The sequence below is a fragment of the Anolis carolinensis genome, chromosome 2 (genome assembly GCF_035594765.1).
Source record: "Anolis carolinensis isolate JA03-04 chromosome 2, rAnoCar3.1.pri, whole genome shotgun sequence".
NCBI lineage: Eukaryota > Metazoa > Chordata > Lepidosauria > Squamata > Dactyloidae > Anolis > Anolis carolinensis.
In genome coordinates this window covers 255,009,936-255,030,883 of record NC_085842.1, presented here as the reverse complement: position 1 = coordinate 255,030,883, position 20,948 = coordinate 255,009,936, and the positions used below count along the sequence as shown (strand labels likewise).

The 20,948-nt window shown below is 40.0% G+C and overlaps 1 protein-coding gene across 5 annotated transcripts in view; it reads left to right on the top strand.

The window, feature by feature from the left end:
• cntnap4 (contactin associated protein family member 4) overlaps positions 1 to 20,948 on the top strand; it is a 338,818-nt gene that overhangs the window by 228,005 nt on the left and 89,865 nt on the right. For all 5 annotated transcript variants that reach the window (XM_008103192.3, XM_008103191.3, XM_008103193.2 and 2 more), the window contains 3 exons: positions 2,296 to 2,467; positions 4,945 to 5,051; positions 18,547 to 18,666. In XM_008103192.3, the coding sequence (XP_008101399.1) occupies positions 2,296 to 2,467; positions 4,945 to 5,051; positions 18,547 to 18,666 (399 nt within the window). The remainder of the gene's footprint in view (positions 1 to 2,295; positions 2,468 to 4,944; positions 5,052 to 18,546; positions 18,667 to 20,948) is intronic.

The window sequence follows — 20,948 nt, the reverse complement described above, 5'->3', positions numbered from 1 at the left end:
GAAGCCCCCAGCGTCAGAGAATGCAAAAGGCTCTGCTGTAAACTAATTTCCCAGAATGCAATGCTGCTCATTATCCAAATGAGGGCTGAAGGACCTAAATGATAGCTGGCAGCAGCACTCGCCATTTAGAGTTAGTCTAATAATAATAAATAAATAAAATTATTGAATCTGCAAAGAGGATTAAAGTAAACTTTTAAAAATCCCAAAAAATCTTTAGATGGTAATTTTTTCTGAAAGTTCCAGGCATTGATAACCTGGCCATCTTGTGCATGGTATATAAAATTCAAGTAGATAGCTCTTGTAGTTTTTTTTTAAAAAAAATGTTGTTCATAAAAACTTTGAAAATTCTCCAAAAATTATTGGATAAATCAAACGTTATAAAATTTGGAGAGCTAACAGTGGCAAATGTGTTCTACCACTGTAGCAAGTTTTATCATGATATCTCAAAAATGAGGGAGAGAGAAGCCCCTGATGTTTCCCCACTGACAGTATTGATTTCCTTATTGCGCTGCGCAATCGCCATTAATGAAATAATAACATTTTGTTAATCTTGTTAGAGTTCCAAAATTTTCACCACCAAAACTTTAGAAATGCTTTTGAAACAAAGTGCCAGTGCCCCCTAGTTTTGTAAGTACTTTAGAACCATTTTAATGGATCGCATGTGCCTACTGCTTACAATATCCAATCCTTCTTAGTTTCTATTAAATCCAAAAAAAACCTGCATGAATTATCACAATTACTTCTTTCTGGGTTAATTTATCTGGTGGGTAATTTATCTGGTGTTTATATTTTCCTTAGCATTTTTTTTGGAAGGTTCAGTTTGAAACAGATTTCATTATGAGTGTGTACTTAAGTTATTGCCTGCTAATATTATGAAACTACAAGTTCTTTAACTACTATACCCAGGCGGCAATATTGTTTGATTAAAATCAAAGTAGTGTCTCTAAGTATCAAGCTTAGGGCAGCATTGCCTTTTGAAAAAAAAATACCAATTAACCAGAGGGTGTGTGAGAAAATGTATCATTTTTTCCAAGGACTTTTACCAGTGGAAGGGGTTATATTGTGGAGAAAATGAAAACATACCAATTTGCATATGCTGCTCACAATCTAACTGCTAATTTCTTCCCTTTTCCTTTCTGATAGTATCTTTGGGCACTATATTAATGGCTGCCTTGTTTCAATGGTTTATTTTATTAGTATTTTGATATTTTGCTTATGTTCAGATATTACTCCCTCTGCCCACTGTAAAAATAATTTTCTAATATTGTGTTGTTATAATTATAAATATTATCTTGAAAATGAATTATTTTATTAGAAATTTCATTTTATAGAAAACAAACTGCTGTGCCATGCAAATATCTCTCTGATAGTGTTGGTTGCCAAGGTCAGTCAGTGCCTCAGGAACTTCTCGGAACTTTGTCATATGCTTTGTTGTTGAGCCCTGCAGTCACTGGGGCATGCAATATGAAAATTTCAACTGACAACTGCACCATTACTCCCATGACTGGATGTTTTCACTTTTCCACTTTTTGTTGTTGCTATCACTGTAGTGAGGAATTATGAGCCATTTCTCAACCTCACCCCACATTCTGGCCAACTGTACCTCATCCAGACTGGAGAGGATGTGATATCACCTCTAGTTTCAGCTTTGGACAATTTTTGGCTGATCATTTTGGTTACATTTTTGGTTTGGGTTTTCTGGGAATAGGGCAGGAAAATGTGAAGGCAAAATGTTCTAGGAGAAAATACAAAATCTGGGGAAATCTCAGGAAGAATTTTAGGGGCTAGAACGGGGTTGTGATTGCAAGAGGTTTGTGTCCACATTCTACTCTAGCCAGTTTTAGGAGAGCAATGATAAATCCTAGGACAGGGATACTCCTGGTGAATGTTACTATTTCATTTTCCTGAAAGGAAATGAGTTCCAGGTGGCTCAACAGCCACAACCAACAACAAAACATAAATTAATTAAGGATGAAGTACAATGCTACATTAGATGATTCCTACTCATGCAGTCTCTTTCCTCTCCTTCAAGCTTACACCCTTTACAGAATCCTTTCTGGGTGATCTTTAAACCCATGGTGCAAATTATGCTGGACACAGCAGAAAATTGACACTTCCTATTATTCCAGTGGGATGGTGATGATAATGACATTGGAATACTATTCCAATTTCAATATAACACTTATAATAGCATATTTTTTTGCCTCAGAGAATGAAATTAAATATTTCGGTCTGTTCTTAAATGCACATTTTCTTGATGTTTTCAAATTTTACTTTTTAAAATTGTTTTTCCAGGGTGTCCTGTTCACGTCAACAGCTCAGAATGTAAGAATCCATTTGGAAGTTTCTTTGGGTGTATGAAACAAATTTCAGTTGATAACAGTGAAGTGGATTTAATTTCTGTTCAACAAAACTCAATGGGAAACTTCAGTGACCTTCAGATAGATCTCTGTGGCATTGTAGATAGGTGAGAGATATTTTGTTTTCACTAGAATGCCTATTTTTGTTGTTGATGATGATGCTAGTATGTTTGGTTCTGCACAAATAATACTCCTTTCTGGACTGGTTGGCCACTGTGAAGTACTAGGCTAACATCTTTTTCCATGCAGTGGAAGGAAACATTTGTGGCAAATTTTCTCTTGGGCATCTAGTTTCTCATTCCTCAAAAGTTGTGTTTGTTCTGATATTCATGCTTTTCTAAATTGCTTTGCCCCCAAAAGTTCTTGACACTTGTTTACCCATGTGTTTTTGATGTTTCTTGTCTATGTTTTTTCCTCCCCAATTGAAGGTATCATTGAATAAACTTTCCACAGATATTTCAATCTTTATTGAAAAGCACTAATTTTGATGTGAATAAAGTCATCACTGTTTAGAAAAATAGACTGTCTTATGGAAGTTACAAAACTGAAGGTTGTTCTATCCTCAAAATTTCAAAATTTGTTATATTAAAGATTGTTTTTAGTCCAGAAAAAACTGAGCTTTGTGCCACTACATCATCTTAATAGGAAATCGGCTAAATGTTGGCAATATAAGGAAGATAATGTCTAATGGTAGCATATGCTGCCAGCAGGTCTAGTGTGATTTCCTTAGCATATCTTTCTAGATGTAGTGTAACATATCAATATCATGTTAGAAAAATTGTTCATATGTGGAGTCACTTGTGTAAATTTGATTTGTGTCTTGGAATTGAAGTAATAGCAAATGTGTTGTTCTATCTTGTATGTTCTGACTGCATGAAATGCAATTCTTTGGATGGGTTACAACAAATATTTAATATCAATTGTTCAGTGGCCAAAGGATTTTTAAGGACAGGACATCTGTGCAGTATTTTATAAAGTCATTGGGTATGGTATCTGAAGTAAAAATTAGCAGATGCATTCTGGTAGTTTATAGATGGCCAAAGTATACTTGAAGGTTCCAGTAGCAAAAAGCATCAAAATGAAAGTGAATATTTGGATTTTCTTCCAGTTTTGCATTTCTCCAGAAAACCATCAAGCCAAATAAGCAATTTATACTAGGGTATTTCTGGTAAATTAGTTTTGTTTAAATTTAGCATTGTTCATCTGCTGAAAAGAGACATGTTTGTATCTTGAACTGAGGTGCTCTCTATCAGATTAGCATCTGATTAACTACAGTGGACAAATTCTTGCTTTTATGTCATATCTTTGTGAATTTAATGCAGTTAAATGTGAAAAAACAACTAGTCAGTTTTCCCTCTCAGGCATAAACAAAATATTATAGTGCAATCAGAAATATTTACATTATATTTTGTTTGCATTAGTTGAATTTGTCTGCTAAGTAGGGCTGCAACATTCTGATTGCACACATTCATGCAAAATCATTGCATATTATGCAGATTATTTGATAATTATCCAAATCATGGAGTGGGTTGGAAAAGATGGCCAATACATTTTCTTCCCAGTCTTATTTCTAATTTAAAATTACTCAATTGAATGGTTCCTTATGCATAGGATAAAGGAAATTGGATTTTCTTAGCTTATTTACATGTAATGTTCTCTGCATTATATGCCACACTTTTTCGCATAGTCTTTTTGATGCTCCCATTTTTTCTCTATTACATTTGAGTTTTTTCACAAGGCTCTTGTATGTTTCACAGATATCAGAGAAATAGATATTCAAAGTATTCTTTTCCCAAGAACAAATCTTCCATAAAGTCTGACGACTCAATAACATCTGGATCACAGAACTGACATTTGCTAATTTTTAGAAGAAGCTACCTCTCTAAAAGTTGTTAGTGCATGTTTAAGAGCTGGGGAAATAGTGAGAAACAGAAACTATGGTATCTGTTGTGCAATCAACTGCACAACTTCAGAGTCCAGAGTAATTATGCTGAAAGATATTTATATGAACCACGTGAATCTGATTTTCTGCTGAAGGTGCAAGGAGGCTACACAGCAAACAACATGATGCATTAGTATCATTTATCTGACATGCTCTCAACTGATGAAAAATGTATCTTTCATGCAAGCACATGCTTTTTCTCACCTGCATTTACTAAGTGATGGTACATTTGTGATGAGTCATTGAAAAGTAAACCTAGGCTTCATTTGCAAGTCTTGTTGTGAGCCACATATTTCCCATTGCTGTATGTAAAACATGTTAACATGATAGAAAATATGCATTTGGATTTGACCTAAGAGTTGTAAAGCATTCTGCATTGACTGATGTAATATGCATTGGCATCTATGATCTAAAATCATGTTAACAATGTAATTATGCCAGTCCTCAATCTCATGGGAAGTGTGTTTTTTTGCCAGCCCCAGGAACTCTTGGACAATACTTCTCGTAACAAAAAATGGTGTGGTTTGGGCTTCATTTCCACTGGAAATATTCAAATTGGTATAGGAGCTGTATATTATACCTATACATGTTGTCCGTGGTCCTTATTTAAAATTATTTGCATGTTACCCCTTGCCTTTATAGATGTCTACCCAATTACTGTGAACATGGTGGTGAATGTTCTCAGTCCTGGAATAATTTCTATTGCAACTGTGCGAATACAGGCTACATGGGAGCTACGTGTCATTATTGTGAGTCTTAAATGCTTATTATCATTGTAAATATTGTACTGTAGAGGAAGAATTATTTATACTATTTTCTTTTGTAGCTTTGTTTTGCAGTGATAGCAGTCTTCAAGTTATTTGAGCTGCTCTTCTCTTTTAGTTTGGACTGTGGTTCTCAGACACAAGTAATTTTCCCATTCATTCCAAGGCCTTAATGCTGTTCATGCATCTGTCTATCTATCTAAGTGTAAGATTCTAGACCCCATCATATATCTGATTGCACTGTACAGTGGGCAGTATAGTCATGAAATATCATCAATTTGGAATAAGATGCACATAGGGCTAATGCAAGTATTATTAGTTCCAGTGTTATTAGTTCCCTTAAAAATTATAGGGATCAGCTCATCATTCAACAAAAAAAAATTATAGATCAGACTCATATCTAAAAAACTAATATGTGGGTCAGAACCTAGCCACTAACCTTTAAACTTCTCACTGAGCCACATTGAATCCAATTTATTGATGAACACATGCCTAAAAAGTGTAAAAAAAAATAGGTTTAAATACAATCAATCACTTGCCTTTGTTATGTCTTAGTTGGGAATAACCTTACCCTCCCAAAGTCCTCCTTTGCCAAGGAAGGCAGCAGTGTTTTTGGAAAAAGCTGATAGTTTCTAGATAAGAAGGAAATGCTTGGCAGTCCTTTGATCTAAGCTGTCTTAGAAACAAGTCACTCTTTGTGCTCGCATATTCTTTCACAGAATAGTGAAATCAAGAAATCACTACATGTCAACCTACTCTGCTGAACAGTGCCATTAATCTATACCATAGTTTCTGAGGCATAGGTTGCATGCAAGAATGAATATTTCCGTCATTTTTGCTTGGCTGTAGGAAAACACAAATATTTCTATGTAGTGTTTGCATATCTTCAGGTGCTTTCCATGGGAGTATGCTGGATTGGAAGGCAAAAAAGTGTGGGCTTTATGCCACACAAAATGGTGGTTTCAAGCAAAAACGTTTATAAAAACACATGTTATTCTTGACATCAAGAGTGGCTTTCTTGTATGAAAAAAGCATTCTAATGGAAACACACACTCAGAAACACACACACACAAATGTATATTTCCCTAAACGATTTGGGATGCAAGATTATGAACAAAAACAGCACAAAATTCATGTCCCAGTGTTACTTTTTCCAAACTAGATTTCCCGTTTCGAGAATTCTTTTGTTTATTTCCATTCGTTTTTCAAACTTGGGACTAAAGACGTTTTTTTCACCTAGGAAACCAATAGCAATAAATATTCCTTCTTCTTTATGGTGTCTGGTGAAATAAGCACATGTGGTAGTGATTGCACCTGAGCAACACTCTCTCAGAAACCTGCAACAACTGTTTGAAGTACTTTGGCTACAGCCCCGCCCATCCTCCCCAGAAGGCATATATGCTGTGGAAGGGCCTGTAGCCTCAGTTCCTTTTTTTCCGCCGCCTCACAGCAGCCACACCCACCACGCTGCCCATGCTGAGGCTGGCCATGCCTTTGGTGCCATAAGGCCTCAAGCCTCTTATGGCTACCAGGACCTTCTTTGGCAAACATGGATGAGGCGAGGGTATGCAGGCCACAGGTGCGGCCCTGCTTCCCTTGGTGGAGACAGCCCACCCACCGGAGGCATTTATGGTGCCAACCCCATCTCCCGCAGGTGTGGTAGAGAAATATGGGGCAACACCAAAAAGGATTCAGGCCTCTGTTGGGCAGATTCTTTCTGGAAACCATTTGGGGAATTCAGGTATGTCATATACTACCTCTGTCCCCTGTACTGTTTTTACACCAGGAATGGGGAGAATTGTAATATCACCAGAGCCATGCTCTGTATCTTTGTGCTATCAAAGCCCTGCAACTCTCGGTAGCACTTTTTTCCCTTCACCCCCAAGGAGACAGGTGGTGAATACTATTCCAGCACAGGTAGCTACAGCATTACCTAGTTCTGATTATACTTATACATTGCCAGGAGGGTGAGATTATTCCTTCGGCCCTATATTGCTTCAAAGGCAGCAGGCCTCCGGGCCACTGATGCCTGTGCAGCAGGCTATACTCCAGCCTAAGCCTAAAGATGCTGCAGATCCTGTGTCTCCAACTGTTGATAATGACCTTCACTCCCAGTCTGGATCAGAATCAGAAATATCTCATCATTCAAAGGAGGCTGAATCTTTGGTACACCGAGCAGTGACACCAGATATGATGGCCTTTGTGGCTTTGATGGCTAGACTAACTAGAGCTCTGGAGTTGCCAGTGACCAAAGCAGATCAACCCATTGATGATCATTTATTTCCAGCAGATGAACAACATCCATCATCTCAACCAACCATGGCACTGCCATCAGTACCATATTTGTTAAGGCTGGCAACTACCGCAGACATAGCTCCCACATTAGTTGGGGCAGTGCCACATCAATGTGATGCTTTGTACAAAGTGGATTTGTCTGCAGCCTACTGGGTTTCAAAAACCCCAAAACCTAATTCCGTGGTTAACATGATGCAAAATAAACATTCAGCTAGGACCCATCTCACGCCCACTGACAAAGAGGGCAGAAAGCTGGAGGCTGTTGGCAAAAAGATACACTTGTGTGCAGGCCTCTCTACATGTATGGCTCATTATGGCGCCTATATTATTATTATTATTATTATTATTATTATTATTATTATTATTATTATTATTATTATTATCATCAACACAACGACGTTGTATGGCACAGCAAACAAGATAGATATGCTGGATTTCGTTTCGCAAAACCACAAGTCGAACACTTCCCAAGTGTCTAGGACTGTGTGATGTATTTTCGGATGATGTGTGCAGATCCCAGTAGGGTGGCCTTTTGCAGTTGGCAGATGGTGATTTTGTCAATGTCTATTGTTTCCAAATGCCGGCTGAGATCTTTTGGCACGGCACCCAGTGTGCCCATCACCACCGGGACCATCTGTACTGGTTTCTGCCAGAGTCTTTGAAGTTCAATCTTGAGGTCCTGATAGCGGCTGAGTTTTTCCTGTTGTTTTTCATCTATGCGACTGTCACCTGGGATGGCAACATCAATGATCCAAACCTTGTTCTTTTCCACAACTGTGATGACTGGTGTGTTGTGTTCCAGAACTTTGTCAGTCTGGATTCGGAAGTCCCACAGTATCTTTGCATGCTCATTTTCCAATACTTTTGCAGGTTTGTGATCCCACCAGTTCTTTGCTGCTGGGAGGTGGTACTTGAGGCATAAGTTCCAATGAATCATTTGGGCCACATAGTTGTGCCTCTGTTTGTAGTCTGTCTGTGCGATTTTCTTACAGCAGCTGAGGATATGATCAATGGTTCGGCAGGTCCAACCAAGCCAGAGAGGCCTCAGCTGAGGAGCACAACCAAGAGCACCTAACCCATTAGCATTATGGAGAATCAAACCCAAACGAAGTCTATACTGGCTTGGTCGTCGCCCAGGATAAAAAGGACCGCGGTGGATGCTGCTGATTCTGGACATCCATCGACAAGTGGGCTACGGAATCATCAAAACCCAAATGAACAGTCACAGAAGCGGCAAAAATATACAATGCCAGAAAACTGCACAATTATTATTATTATTATTATTATTATTATTATTATTATTATTATTGACACAACGACGTTGTATGACACAGCAAACAAGATAGATATGCTGGATTTCGTTTCACAAAACCACAAGTCAAACACTTCACAAGTGTCTAGGACTGTGTGATGTATTTTCGGATGATGCGTGCAGATCCCAGCAGGGTGGCCTTTTGCAGTTGGCAGATCGTAATTTTGTCAATGTCTATTGTTTCCAAATGCCGGCTGAGATCTTTTGGCACGGCACCCAGTGTGCCCATCACCACCGGGACCACCTGCACTGGTTTCTGCCAGAGTCTTTGAAGTTCAATCTTGAGGTCCTGATAGCGGCTGAGTTTTTCCTGTTGTTTTTCATCAATGCGACTGTCACCTGGGATAGCGACATCAATTATCCAAACCTTGTTCTTTTCCACAACTGTGATGTCTGGTGTGTTGTGTTCCAGAACTTTGTCAGTCTGGATTCGGAAGTCCCACAGTATCTTTGCGTGTTCATTTTCCACGACCTTTGCTGGTTTGTGATCCCACCAGTTCTTTGCTGCTGGCAGGCGGTACTTGAGGCATAAGTTCCAATGGATCATTTGGGCCACGTAGTTGTGCCTCTGTTTGTAGTCTGTCTGTGCAATTTTCTTACAGCAGCTGAGGATATGATCAATGGTTTCGTCAGCTTCCTTGCACAGTCTGCATTTTGGGTCATCAGCTGATTTTTCGATCTTGGCCTTCATTGCATTTGTCCTGATGGCTTGCTCCTGGGCTGCAAGGACCAGGCCTTCTGTCTCCTTCTTCAGGGTCCCATTCGTGAGCCAGAGCCAGGTCTTCTCCTTGTCAGCTTTTCCTTCAATTTTGTCAAGGAACTTTCCATGCAGTGTTTTGTTGTGCCAGCTGTCAGCTCTAGTTTGTAGTGTGGCTTTCTTGAACTGGTTTTTTGTCTGCTGTGCTTTGAGGAGTTTCTGATTTTTGACTTCAATCAAAGCAGGTTCTTCACTTTGCTTTACATATTCTGCCAGGGCATGTTCTTCTTCTTTGACTGCTTGTTTTACTTGCAAGAGTCCTCTGCCCCCTGATCTTCTAGGCAGATATAGCCGGTCAACATCACTGCGAGGGTGCAGTGAATGATGAATGGTCATGAGTTTTCTTGTTTTTCTGTCCAAATTGTCCAGTTCCGCCTGTGTCCAATTTATAATGCCAGCAGTATATCTTATGACAGGTATGGCCCAGGTGTTTATGGCTTTGATGGTGTTGCCTCCATTGAGCTTGTTTTTGAGAATTTTTCTGACCCTTTGTGTGTATTCTTTGCTGACCACAGTTTTCACATGTTCATGCTTGATGTTGTCCAACTGTAATATGCCCAGATATTTATAGGCCTCTGGCTGGTGACACTTTATTTTTTGGCCATTGGGCATATTTATGCCATCATTTTCAATTATTTTTCCCTTCTTCAATGCCACTGTCGAACATTTGTCCAAACCAAACTCCATGTTGATATCAGTGCTAAAAATTCGGACAGTGTTGGTCAGGGACTGGATTTCAGTTTGCGTTTTCCCATACAGCTTCAGGTCATCCATGTACATCAAATGTGAAATTTTGTGAGAATTCTTAGATGTTTGATAGCCGAGATTTGTTTTTTGTAAGATTGTTGACAGAGGGATCATGGCAATAATGAAAAGCAGAGGGGACAATGAATCTCCCTGGAAAATTCCTCTTCTGATGTTGACAAGTCCATAGCTTTCATTTCCAACAAACAGTTCAGTTTTCCAGTGCTCCATCATGTTTTCAATGAAGGTGCCAACGTTTTTACTAATCCCGATGGCGTCCAGGCACTTGATGATCCAGCTGTGTGGGAGTGAGTCAAAGGCCTTTTTGTAGTCAATCCACGTCATGTGAAGATTAGCTTTTCGGCTCTTACAGTCCTCCAGAATCATTTTGTCAATCAATAACTGGTCTTTTGTGCCCCTGCGTTTCCGTTTGTTGCCTTTCTGTTCATCTGGCAAGATGTTTTTTTCTTCAAGACAGTCTTGAATTCTGTCAGCTATGATGCCAGTCAGTAGTTTAAACATAGTGGGCAGACATGTTATTGGCCTGTAGTTTCCTGGTGCTGCTCCTTTTGTTGGATCCTTTTGTATCAGGTATGTTCTTCCAGTTGTTAGCCATTCACTGATACTTCCTTTCTGCAGCATCTCATTGAATTGTTGGGCCATTTTTCCATGTAAACTAATCAGATGTTTGAGCCAAAATCCATGAAGTTGATCACTACCAGGCGATGTTCAGTTCTTGACTTTTTGCACTCGTCTGATGATCATTTCAGTTGTTATTTCCATCTGTTCCATTTTGTTCTGTGAGAATTTTCCTTCAAACTCCTTTATCCACCCAGCGTTTTTGTTGTAGTTCTTATTATTTTCCCAAAGCTCTTTCCAGAACTTCGTTGTTGCAGTTTTCTCTGGCTTTATGGTTACTGTGTCTGTTGTTTGGTTCAGACTCTGGTAGAACCGTCTTTGGTCTGATTGAAACAGTTGATTTTGTCTGTACTGGATGATTCTGGCTTCATACCTTTCAATTTTTCTGGCTGTTGCTGTAATTTGTTCTTTCACAATCTCCAAAGCTTCTTCAATTTTTCTCGTGTTCAGCCAGTACTTTCGGATCAGGTATTGCTTGATTTTGTCATTCTTCAGTTTCTTCTCTTTCATATTTTTCAGGTTACTTGCATCTGATCTAAGCTTTTTGATTTTCAACTCTAGCCTGACCTTCCACTTTGGTTTTCCAGTCGATTTTCTTTGGGGCTGCCTTGGTTGTAGGAGCCCAAGCTCTTCTGTTACTATCACTGCTGCACTGTAGGCATACTGGTTTGTTTGTTCAATTGATGTTATTTGGACAGTGGAGAGTACTGTATTCACATCTTTCATGAGAGGTGCCAGGTGTCTCTTGGGCACTGTTTTTAGAGTTGGGAGCCGTTTTCTTATGGCATTTGCTGCAGCATGAGCCATGATCTTATTCTTGAGCTCTTGTTGTCTTGCTGTCAAGGTTCCTGGTGGTTCAGCAGATGTTTCAAGTGCTGGTTCTTCAAATTCTTGCAAAAGCTCCACCCTTTCTTCTGGTTCAATCTGTTCCACCATTCCAAGTGTTGTTGGAGTCTCTGCTGCTGTCTGTGCTGTGGTCTGATGGTAATCTACTTTGCAAATTTTCTGGATTTCTTCGAGTTCAACTTCACTGAACACTTTGTTTCTGATTATGAATCTTCGTTGGTCAGCCAGTCGGGGTTCTTTTATCTGTGAGTCAGGGTACTCTTGTTTCCATAGCTGATGCATCCTTTTTTGGTAGCCGCGCTTTTCAGGTTCAGAGTTGTAATAGCATTTCATAATTGTGCGGTTTTCTGGCATTGTATATTTCTGCCGCTTCTGTGACTGTTCATTTGGGTTTTGATGATTCCGTAGCCCACTTGTCGATGGATGTCCAGAATCAGCAGCATCCACCGCGGTCCTTTTTATCCTGGGCGACGACCGAGCCAGTATAGACTTCGTTTGGGTTTGATTCTCCATAATGCTAATGGGTTAGGTGCTCTTAGTTCTGCTCCTCAGCTGAGGCCTCTCTGGCTTGGTTGGACCTGCCAGTAGTTACACTACCTCCAGCACAGCCCTCAGTCATCATTGGAGCAGTTAAGCCCCCCCACCACGTCAAGGTGGCACCTGCGGGGGGGGGGGATTATTATTATTATTATTATTATTATTATTATTATTATTATTATTATTATTATTATTATTATTTCTATCATTTCTACCCTGCCCTTTTCACCCGAGGGGACTCAGGGCGACTTACAAAAATAGCAATTAATGCCAATACACCAATATACAATAAAATAACATTAAAACAGTTAAAACATTTAAATTGTATCATAATATACAATAAACAAAATTAAAACTGGCCATGTTTGGCTGTGCTGCGCTCCCAAACAAGTTTGGTTGCATTACATTAAAAAAAAATTAAAAAAATATTTAAAAAAATTACTTTGAGGCAAAAAAAATTATGAAAAAATGTAAGAGACATAATGAGAGTAGGGCTACAATGCCTCGAATTAACAAGCTTGATGGGCCGCGATACCACGAGTCAGATACCGCTGCAAAAAGCGGGAACAATCTGATTTTAATCTGATATAAGAATCATTTCGATATTTTGCCCATGCCTAATAGGTACCTTGCATTTATGGTGGCACAACGGGCTTTTTGTTTTCATGTTCTTCCATTTGGAATATCCACTGTTCTATGTGTATTCACCAAAGTCATGGCCATGGTAGCAGCGCACCTGAGGCTTCAGGGAATCACTGTCTACCCGTACATAGACCAACTTGGTTTAGTGGTCAATCATAAAAAATCAAATATTATCCCTATGCAGAGGATACACTTCATTGGGGCCGAGATAGACTCTACTACCAGCATGGCCTACCTTCCGGATGATTGATTTCGATCCTTCTACACGGTAGTACTGACTCGCTTGAGAGAACCATTACCACTGGCCAAAAATGTCCAAACAGCCTTGGAACATATGGCATCTGCCACAACAGTGACTCCTTACGCATGTCTCAGGATGCGGCCTCTGCAGGCATAGTTTCTGCACACCTTCGATCCTCTGCTCCACAGTTCCTGCATCTGCCTATCCATCCCAGATCATGTCCACCACTCACTCCACTGGTGGCTGTCCAGGGACAATGTATGCAAATGGGTCCCGTTTCAACATCCACAACCAACAGTGGTGGTCACAACGGACACCTCCCTCCAAGGATGGGGTGCATATTGTGGCTGTCTGATGGTCAGGGGCAAATTGACATGGCAAGAAGCTCAAAATCACATAAATCTTCTCGAGCGGAAGGCAGTTCAAAACATCCGTGTGTTCCAGGATGTCTGCCAAAACAACGTGGTGCAGATACGCACAGACAATATCACAGTGGCATGGTATGTCAACAAACAGGGAGACACGAGACCACCCTCCCTGCTCAAACTGACACTGGACATATGGCGTTGGTGTTTGACCAACCACATCCATCTCATAGCCATACATGTTCTCGGACAGGATAACAAGACTGCAGATTGTCTGAGCAGAGAACAGCAGGCCACTCACGAGTGATCCCTCATTCTACAGTAGCAAGTGCTCTGTTCTCGAGATGGGGCAACCCTCTGATAGACTTATTTGCAGTGCCTCAGAATGCAAAGTGCAGTCTATTCTGTGCCAGACAGGAGGAGGATTGGTCCAGAGGCTGTCTGGGAGATGCCTTCCTGTTCCGATGGACAGGTCCATTACTTTATGTATTTCCTCCAATTCCCCTCCTCACTAAGGTCATGGTGAAACTATACCATGACAGGGCCAATTGCATAATTCTGGTGCCATGGTGGCTAAGGCAACCCTGATTTGCGTTTCTTTGGATGATCTCACAGGGACAGCACCATCTCCTCCTGCAGCAGCCGGACCTTCTGACCGCTTACCAGGGCTGCCTCCACCACCCAGACATTACACGACTCAGACTCACAGTGTGGAGGGTGAGTCCAGAACACTATCTCAAGCAGTAAGCAAAATCTTAGATGCAGCACATAGACCATTGACAAAATGATAATATGCTTACAAATGGAAGAAATTCACACAGTATGCAGAACAACAGGGTACTGACCCATTGACAGATTCCACACCGGTTATTCTGGAATTCCTTGCCTCTCTGGCAGACGCAGGTTTACAACTAAGTTCTGTAAAGTGCTATCTGGCAGCAATCTCTGCTTACCGTAGAGATGCAGGACACCAGTCATGTTTCCAAAACCCTTTGATAAAATGGTTTCTGCAAGGATACAAAAACCCTTGACCTCCGGTTGCGCCACCGATACCAGCATGGAGCCTCCGGCTGGTACTCTCAGCGTTACAAAGATCACCCTTTGAGCCTATGATAATGGCAGATCTCTCACATCTCTTGTGGAAAGTGGCTTTCCTAGTAGCCATCACAACGGCATGATGGGCAAGTGAACTCTGTGCATTGAGATCCGATTATCCTTACATGCACTTCCACTTGGATAAAGTAGTCATGCGTATGGATATCACATTCCTCCTGAAGATAGCCTCAGCTTTCCATCTGGCTGAAGATATCATCATACCTTCTTTCTTTCAAAACCCGTCCACACTGTTGGAACAATCCTTGAACCTTCTGGATGTCAGGCATGCATTGACATTATATGTCGAAAGGACAAAAGACTTCAGGACTTCACCTAGGCTGTTTCTGAAGTATAGATTGGACACTAAGGGCCTCCTGGTTTCTCCTCAGAGACTCTCAGGATGGATTGTGGCCACAATTAATTTGGCCTATGCGTTAGCCCATCAGCAGCCTCCACTAGCTCTTAAGGGCCATTCCACCAGAGCGATGGCAACCTCTACAGAATACAGCCGTGGTATCCCGCTCCATGAGGTCTGTAGAGCAGCCACATGGGCCACTCCTCTGACCTTTATGACCCATTACAAGGTGGATCTGCACGCGAAGAAGCAAGCGGCATTCGGCAGAGCGGTTCTGGCATCAGCACTGTCATGATGCCCACTATCCATGGTGAGTAGCTTGCTAGTCTACCACATGTGCTTATTTCACCAGACACCATGAAGAAGAAGATATGTTTGCTTACCTGTAACCATGTTTCTTCGAGTGGTGATTTTGTAAAATTAGCACATCCCCACCCATCCTCCCCGCTGATCATTATTACTTTTTTCTCTAGCCGCTTTCGGCGGTGGGGAACTGAGGCTACAGCCCCTTCCACAGCATATATGCCTTCTAGGGAGGATGGGTGGGGCTGTAGCCAAAGTACTTCAAACAGCTGTTGCAGGTTTCCGAGAGAGTGTTTCTCAGGTGCAATCACTACCACGTGTGCTAATTTCACAGATCACCACTCGAAGAAACACGGTTACAGGTAAGCAACCCTATCTTACATTTCTACTGCATCAGGAAACAGCCTTCATTATTTGTACTATGTTAGACACTAAAAAATGTTTCCCTCTTGGACACGAATATGGTGTGAGCATCTAAAGAATAGTTTCCCGTTCAGATTTCTAGCACCACCATCCTAGGAGCTAAATACATAAAAACCTGAAATGGTTATGAAAAGATGTATTTGTATAAATAAGTATCTTGGAGAAAACCTTTGTTGAATGATCAAAATTCAGACCATATTTCAAGCCAACATAAATATGAAAAAGTGTGTTTTTTCTAGGTTTTCTTTAAACATATACATTTGAGTACTGTTTGTTTTTTTTAGTCCTTTTCTCCTTTTAAGGTAACATTTTTATCTTGTTTTGAAGAGAAGTTTCTATGCAACAAAGTGCACTTATGTTCTTTAAAAAAATAGGCAAATAAAAACATTTTCAGCCATACATTATCATTTTAAAATAACACTTTTGGACAGTATATTTATGGGATGATAATGAATCAGTTTGGAAGGTTGAACTTAGGCCCTTTAGAAGGTGAGCTATTGCTTAGGTATATTATAGTGAGATGCTTTGAGTTGTTTAATTGACAGACTACAAGTTTACATCAAAGGCCTTTTCATACTTTCTGCAATTTGACTGCCATACAGCAGAGTCTGAATAAGATACTGAGAAGCTAGAATTGCTAGTACTTATTTATCTTTGAAATTAAAGCTTTGTCAGCTACTTAGTTCAGCTGCCCAGAAAACAAGAAAGAAAAAGCCTTCTAATTAGCCAGGAGTGTAAGAAACAAATACCAGACAATTATTTTATATAATTTCTAAATTCTTTCTTAAGACAGGATAGTGGCTCATAGGCCATTTTTATCTTCTGATGAAGTGTATTAAATATGTATTTATTATGTTCTATTGTATTTATCCAGGCTTGGCTCCATGTAAGCCATCCCGAGTCCCTTCAGGGAGATGGAGACGGGTACAAAAATACATTTATTATAATTATTATATATAGATCCCAAGTCTCCCCCTTTATTTTTAAGAGATTTTATTTCTATGTACTTCACCCAAAAACTACTCAAGTGCAAGAAACCACTTATAAATGAAATAGTTTATAAATGTTTTGGTTTGCATCAACTCCCTCAAAACTCCCTCACCCTCCAAAAGGCCTTCTTTGCTCAAAACCAGCCAAGAAAGAGAACCAGAAATTATGTGACATCATGTCTTGTGCACTTCTACTGCAGCCCATGGACAAGGGGACATGGAGATTGGAAATTTCCCTTTGCTTCCATATAGTTGCCCATGACTGCATCTATCAAGTGTAGGAATTGTATTAACCTGGGGTCCAAATGTGTTTTAACATGGTTACTTTGTTTTAACCTGGAGTAAGACTTGTAATTCAGCTTAATTTTCGGTTTAAAAGTACTGAGAAAGATCCAAGTCATCCAGGAAGATTCACACCATTCCAGTTTGGGTGTTGTTGGGATGGTCATTTCGGATCCCTAAGTGGGTCTGAATTCATGTCCTCACACAGCCATTCTGCATTCCCCGGGCTCAGGAAGTTCAAGAATGTGGGATGGCACTGCCTTCTCACCCTCCCCGCACCCCTATCCCCCCCAGAACAAAATCTCCCCTTCTCAATCAGGAAGGAAAGCATCTTGAGAGAAGGAGAGGGAAAATGGTGCATATGCACAGGCCTGTCCTGTCAAACTGGCTTCAGTAAGGCTGGACTGCATTGCCAGTCTCCTGCTGTGGAGCCAGCTTAGGACATCTTTGTGTGGCCACAATGCAGCCCAGTTACATTTTGTGGCTGTGTGAAAGGGCCCCATGCCTAATCTAATGTTTATACTGTGGAAGCAGAAAATTGGATTCCACATGAAAAAGTTGAAAAAGACAACTCTCCATGAAATGGTGCTCATCTCCCTGAAAAGGGGTTTGCATGTTTTGATTATTGTTGCCTCTACAATGTACATCTCACCATCAGAAACACGGTGAGCCCAAACATTTTGCTTCCTGAGGAAAAGTCACAAAAGGAGACTCCCACTGACTCAAGGTGCACATTATTTTTCAAAAATGAAATGGAAAATTCTACTCATGCTTGGCAGTACAAATACAATACTCACAAAGTAAATAATCCATTTGCTGCCATGTCAGGATATCCCAGATCTGATGCTTCTGTCATTGAATTTAATAGTAAGACTGGCCACTATTACCTTCATTTTTGTTAGAAAGAAGTTAGAAGAGACCACATGGGCCATCTAGTACAAGTCAAGTTAAGACCATCAGAGGAATGGCTTGTTTCCCAGCATAGTCCCATGACTTTATTGTCAGAGTGCCTCTGCTCCTTAGCTACTAGAAATGTTAGAATTTAGGAATCACTTTGAAACTGAATCTGTTTCTTAAGATTCCAGCCCACGCCTATTCACATTTTCTTAGTAGATAATGTGGAGGCATCTGAAAGCAGCATAACACTAACAAACAAACAAACAAACAAAAAGCTGTGGAGAAACACAGATTTTAAAGAACATGCCCAGCTTCACCCTATGTCCTTTACATTTAGTGTTAGGACCATAGATCCAACTAAAATAGGATAGATGTAGATAAAGTGAAGTCTAAACCAACAAACATGCTCAGCATCCCACTCCTTTTTGACACAAGAATTTTATTTATATTACTTATTTTTGTTTGGCATCACATGATTGTGCTATTTAGTCATTTGTTCACCTCCTCCTTCCATTTCTTGTGCAAACTCTGTTGTTTAGGAGAGAAATACCCACTCAGACATTTCCATTTGATAGGAGTAAATGTTGTTTACTTATGCCAAGAGAAGTGCTGATTTTATGGTGTGATTTTCTCCTTACTTTCCTGAGCATTGAGTGCATGCATTGTATATTTCAACCCCCATCTTCACAATTGTTCATGCCCCAAATAAAATGCAAAATGATGCCATTATGTCTGTGATGGAAGATATTCTTTTACAGCTATTTATGAGCAATCGTGTGAAGCCTATAAGCACAGAGGGAACACTTCAGGTTTTTACTATATCGATTCAGATGGGAGTGGCCCCTTGGGACCATTTCTTGTATACTGCAATATGACAGGTAAGGTGATAAACTCCCTAACTCGTGGTTGTGTCTGCATGCATGCTCATTATATTGAAACACAATCTATCAAGTAGGAAGTATACCTATTTTGGAGCTTGTGAGTTTAAAGTACAGGCAAAATGAAGGTGACTTCTCAGCACAGAATATTGGAAATGAATTAGGCAAGGAAATTACAATAACAATAGGTTCAAACTATGAAGTTACCATTCTTTCTCTGTTACACTATATTCATTTTCTGCATAGTTTTTCACTTGAGAAGTTGTCACTTCACAAGGATGCAGAGAATTGAAAATAATGTTGCATTTTTCATGAGAAAAGGGATTGAGTTTCAGAATAGGTTTCATTCATTCCTCACATTCAAATGTGATGGATAGCTCTGATGATTTCCTTCTCTGTGTTACCTTGATTATGTCTTTTGGGAAGCATTTATTATAGAGATTTGCCTTTTACAATTGTGTCTTTAAACTATGAGCAATAATGAGTGGTATCTAAGCAAAATGGGTGTTCTTTGTGGATCCAAGATCCCTGCCCCACTGCATCCCCCAAGAACTCCCAAATCTGTTGTTGAGGATTATATGCTCCTTAAGAGAAGTGTGTGGAAGCATGCTGTCACTGTGAGGGGAAGGAGAATCAGGGTGACTTCCATTCCCACTGAATGGGTCCTTGACTTTTCTCATTTTTGGTACTGCTCATATATTGACTGTGATGAAGAACCAGAATCCATTCATTGAATAGTTGCCACAACTATTCTCAGGCTTCTTAAAAGCAACAAGAAGAACAATTATGAATGATTGTTTTTAGCAAATAAAGAGGGGGAAAGGGCTACAGTTTAGGTGACCCAGTTATTCTAAACTCTGTCAAAAGAAGGGCAACCTTCTGGGGTGGAGTGAAGCTTGACTTATCCTTGTGTATCACAGAACAACTGCTAGTATTCTCATTAGTCACTTCTTATCCAATACATTAGGCAAATCTCATTGATCAGCTCCTTGTCAAGAGATGCAATCTGACAGGATGAATCTTCTGCATTTGTTTTCTTCACTGTTTCCTCACGATTGGTATTCCCTTTTCCCACTAGAGGCAATGAAGGCAGATGCCCACTTTTCTTACACTGCTGCCTTGTCATTGATATTCATGTGGCTTTCTTCTCAGGCAGCTGGAGAGGGAGGTACTGTTATCGTCTCTTATTCATGGAGGTCATTTTCAATATCACCAGCCTGAGGTCCAAAGCTTCACATCAAATGACAAGTCTTTGTAAGGAAACATTGTTCTCATGTCCGTAGAGGTCTGTGGGTACAGTTTTAGAAACCTCCCTGATTCTTTTTCACTCTTTAGAGGTATAAAACCTTTGTGTGAAAAGTAATCTTACATTTAATTTTGCACTGGTTTACTATTCACCCCACTAATACTGGCTGCATGCAGTTTTTCATGGTACATGTCTACTCAAAAAATAAGTCCTGTTGACTTCATTGGGGCTTATTCCTAGGAAAGTTTGTATAGGTTTAAAGTACTGACGCAGACTCCTCATCTGATAGATAAATGTTAATCTCTTATTCTACATTCTACTAGAGTTGATTTACGTATCTTTAAAAATATTCTTTCTGGTGTCAGTCACTGCCAGACTTTCAGTATAAAAGCAGCTGAAGGCAAGGTCTCCTGTTCTGCAGAATAGTTAAAACACTTAACTGTAAAATATTGATTTAAGCTTCTCGGGAGACACTAAGTCTATAAATAAATGCAGTGAATGGACTGGGCAAGATTATAATAGTAAGTTCTTACATAAGGTGGGAATCAAGCAAGGGCGAAGGATGATAAACTAATAAAAAAATAAAATTGGACAAAATGTACCCTAAAATATGCTGAGCAGCTGGTTCTAAAGTTGACTTTACTGTCCAGCATGCGGCTAGCTTTGTCTCGGCTTTCTATAATGCAGCAGTATAATTTGTTGTACACTACTCTTCTATAGAGGGTCAGCCTTTCCCAATGCACAGAAGGACAGGGTTTTTTTGCTGACAGCTCAGCTGGAAGGGAAGTGAATGAATTTGCCCTTGGGAAAATTGTTTACCATAAAAACATACAGGGATTTGTGCTGTAAGTCAGCAATTCTAAATCTATGCACCAGGTAAGACAATGGGTTCTTCCTTTTAAGTGGACATGTAATGGATTGTGCTATGAATGGTTTATTCACGTGGATCACCATACAGATAGTGGCTTCACTTACATGTCTTGTGACCCTATCAAAAAGGGTCAAAAGATACGTAAGTTCCAGTAAGTAGTTGAAT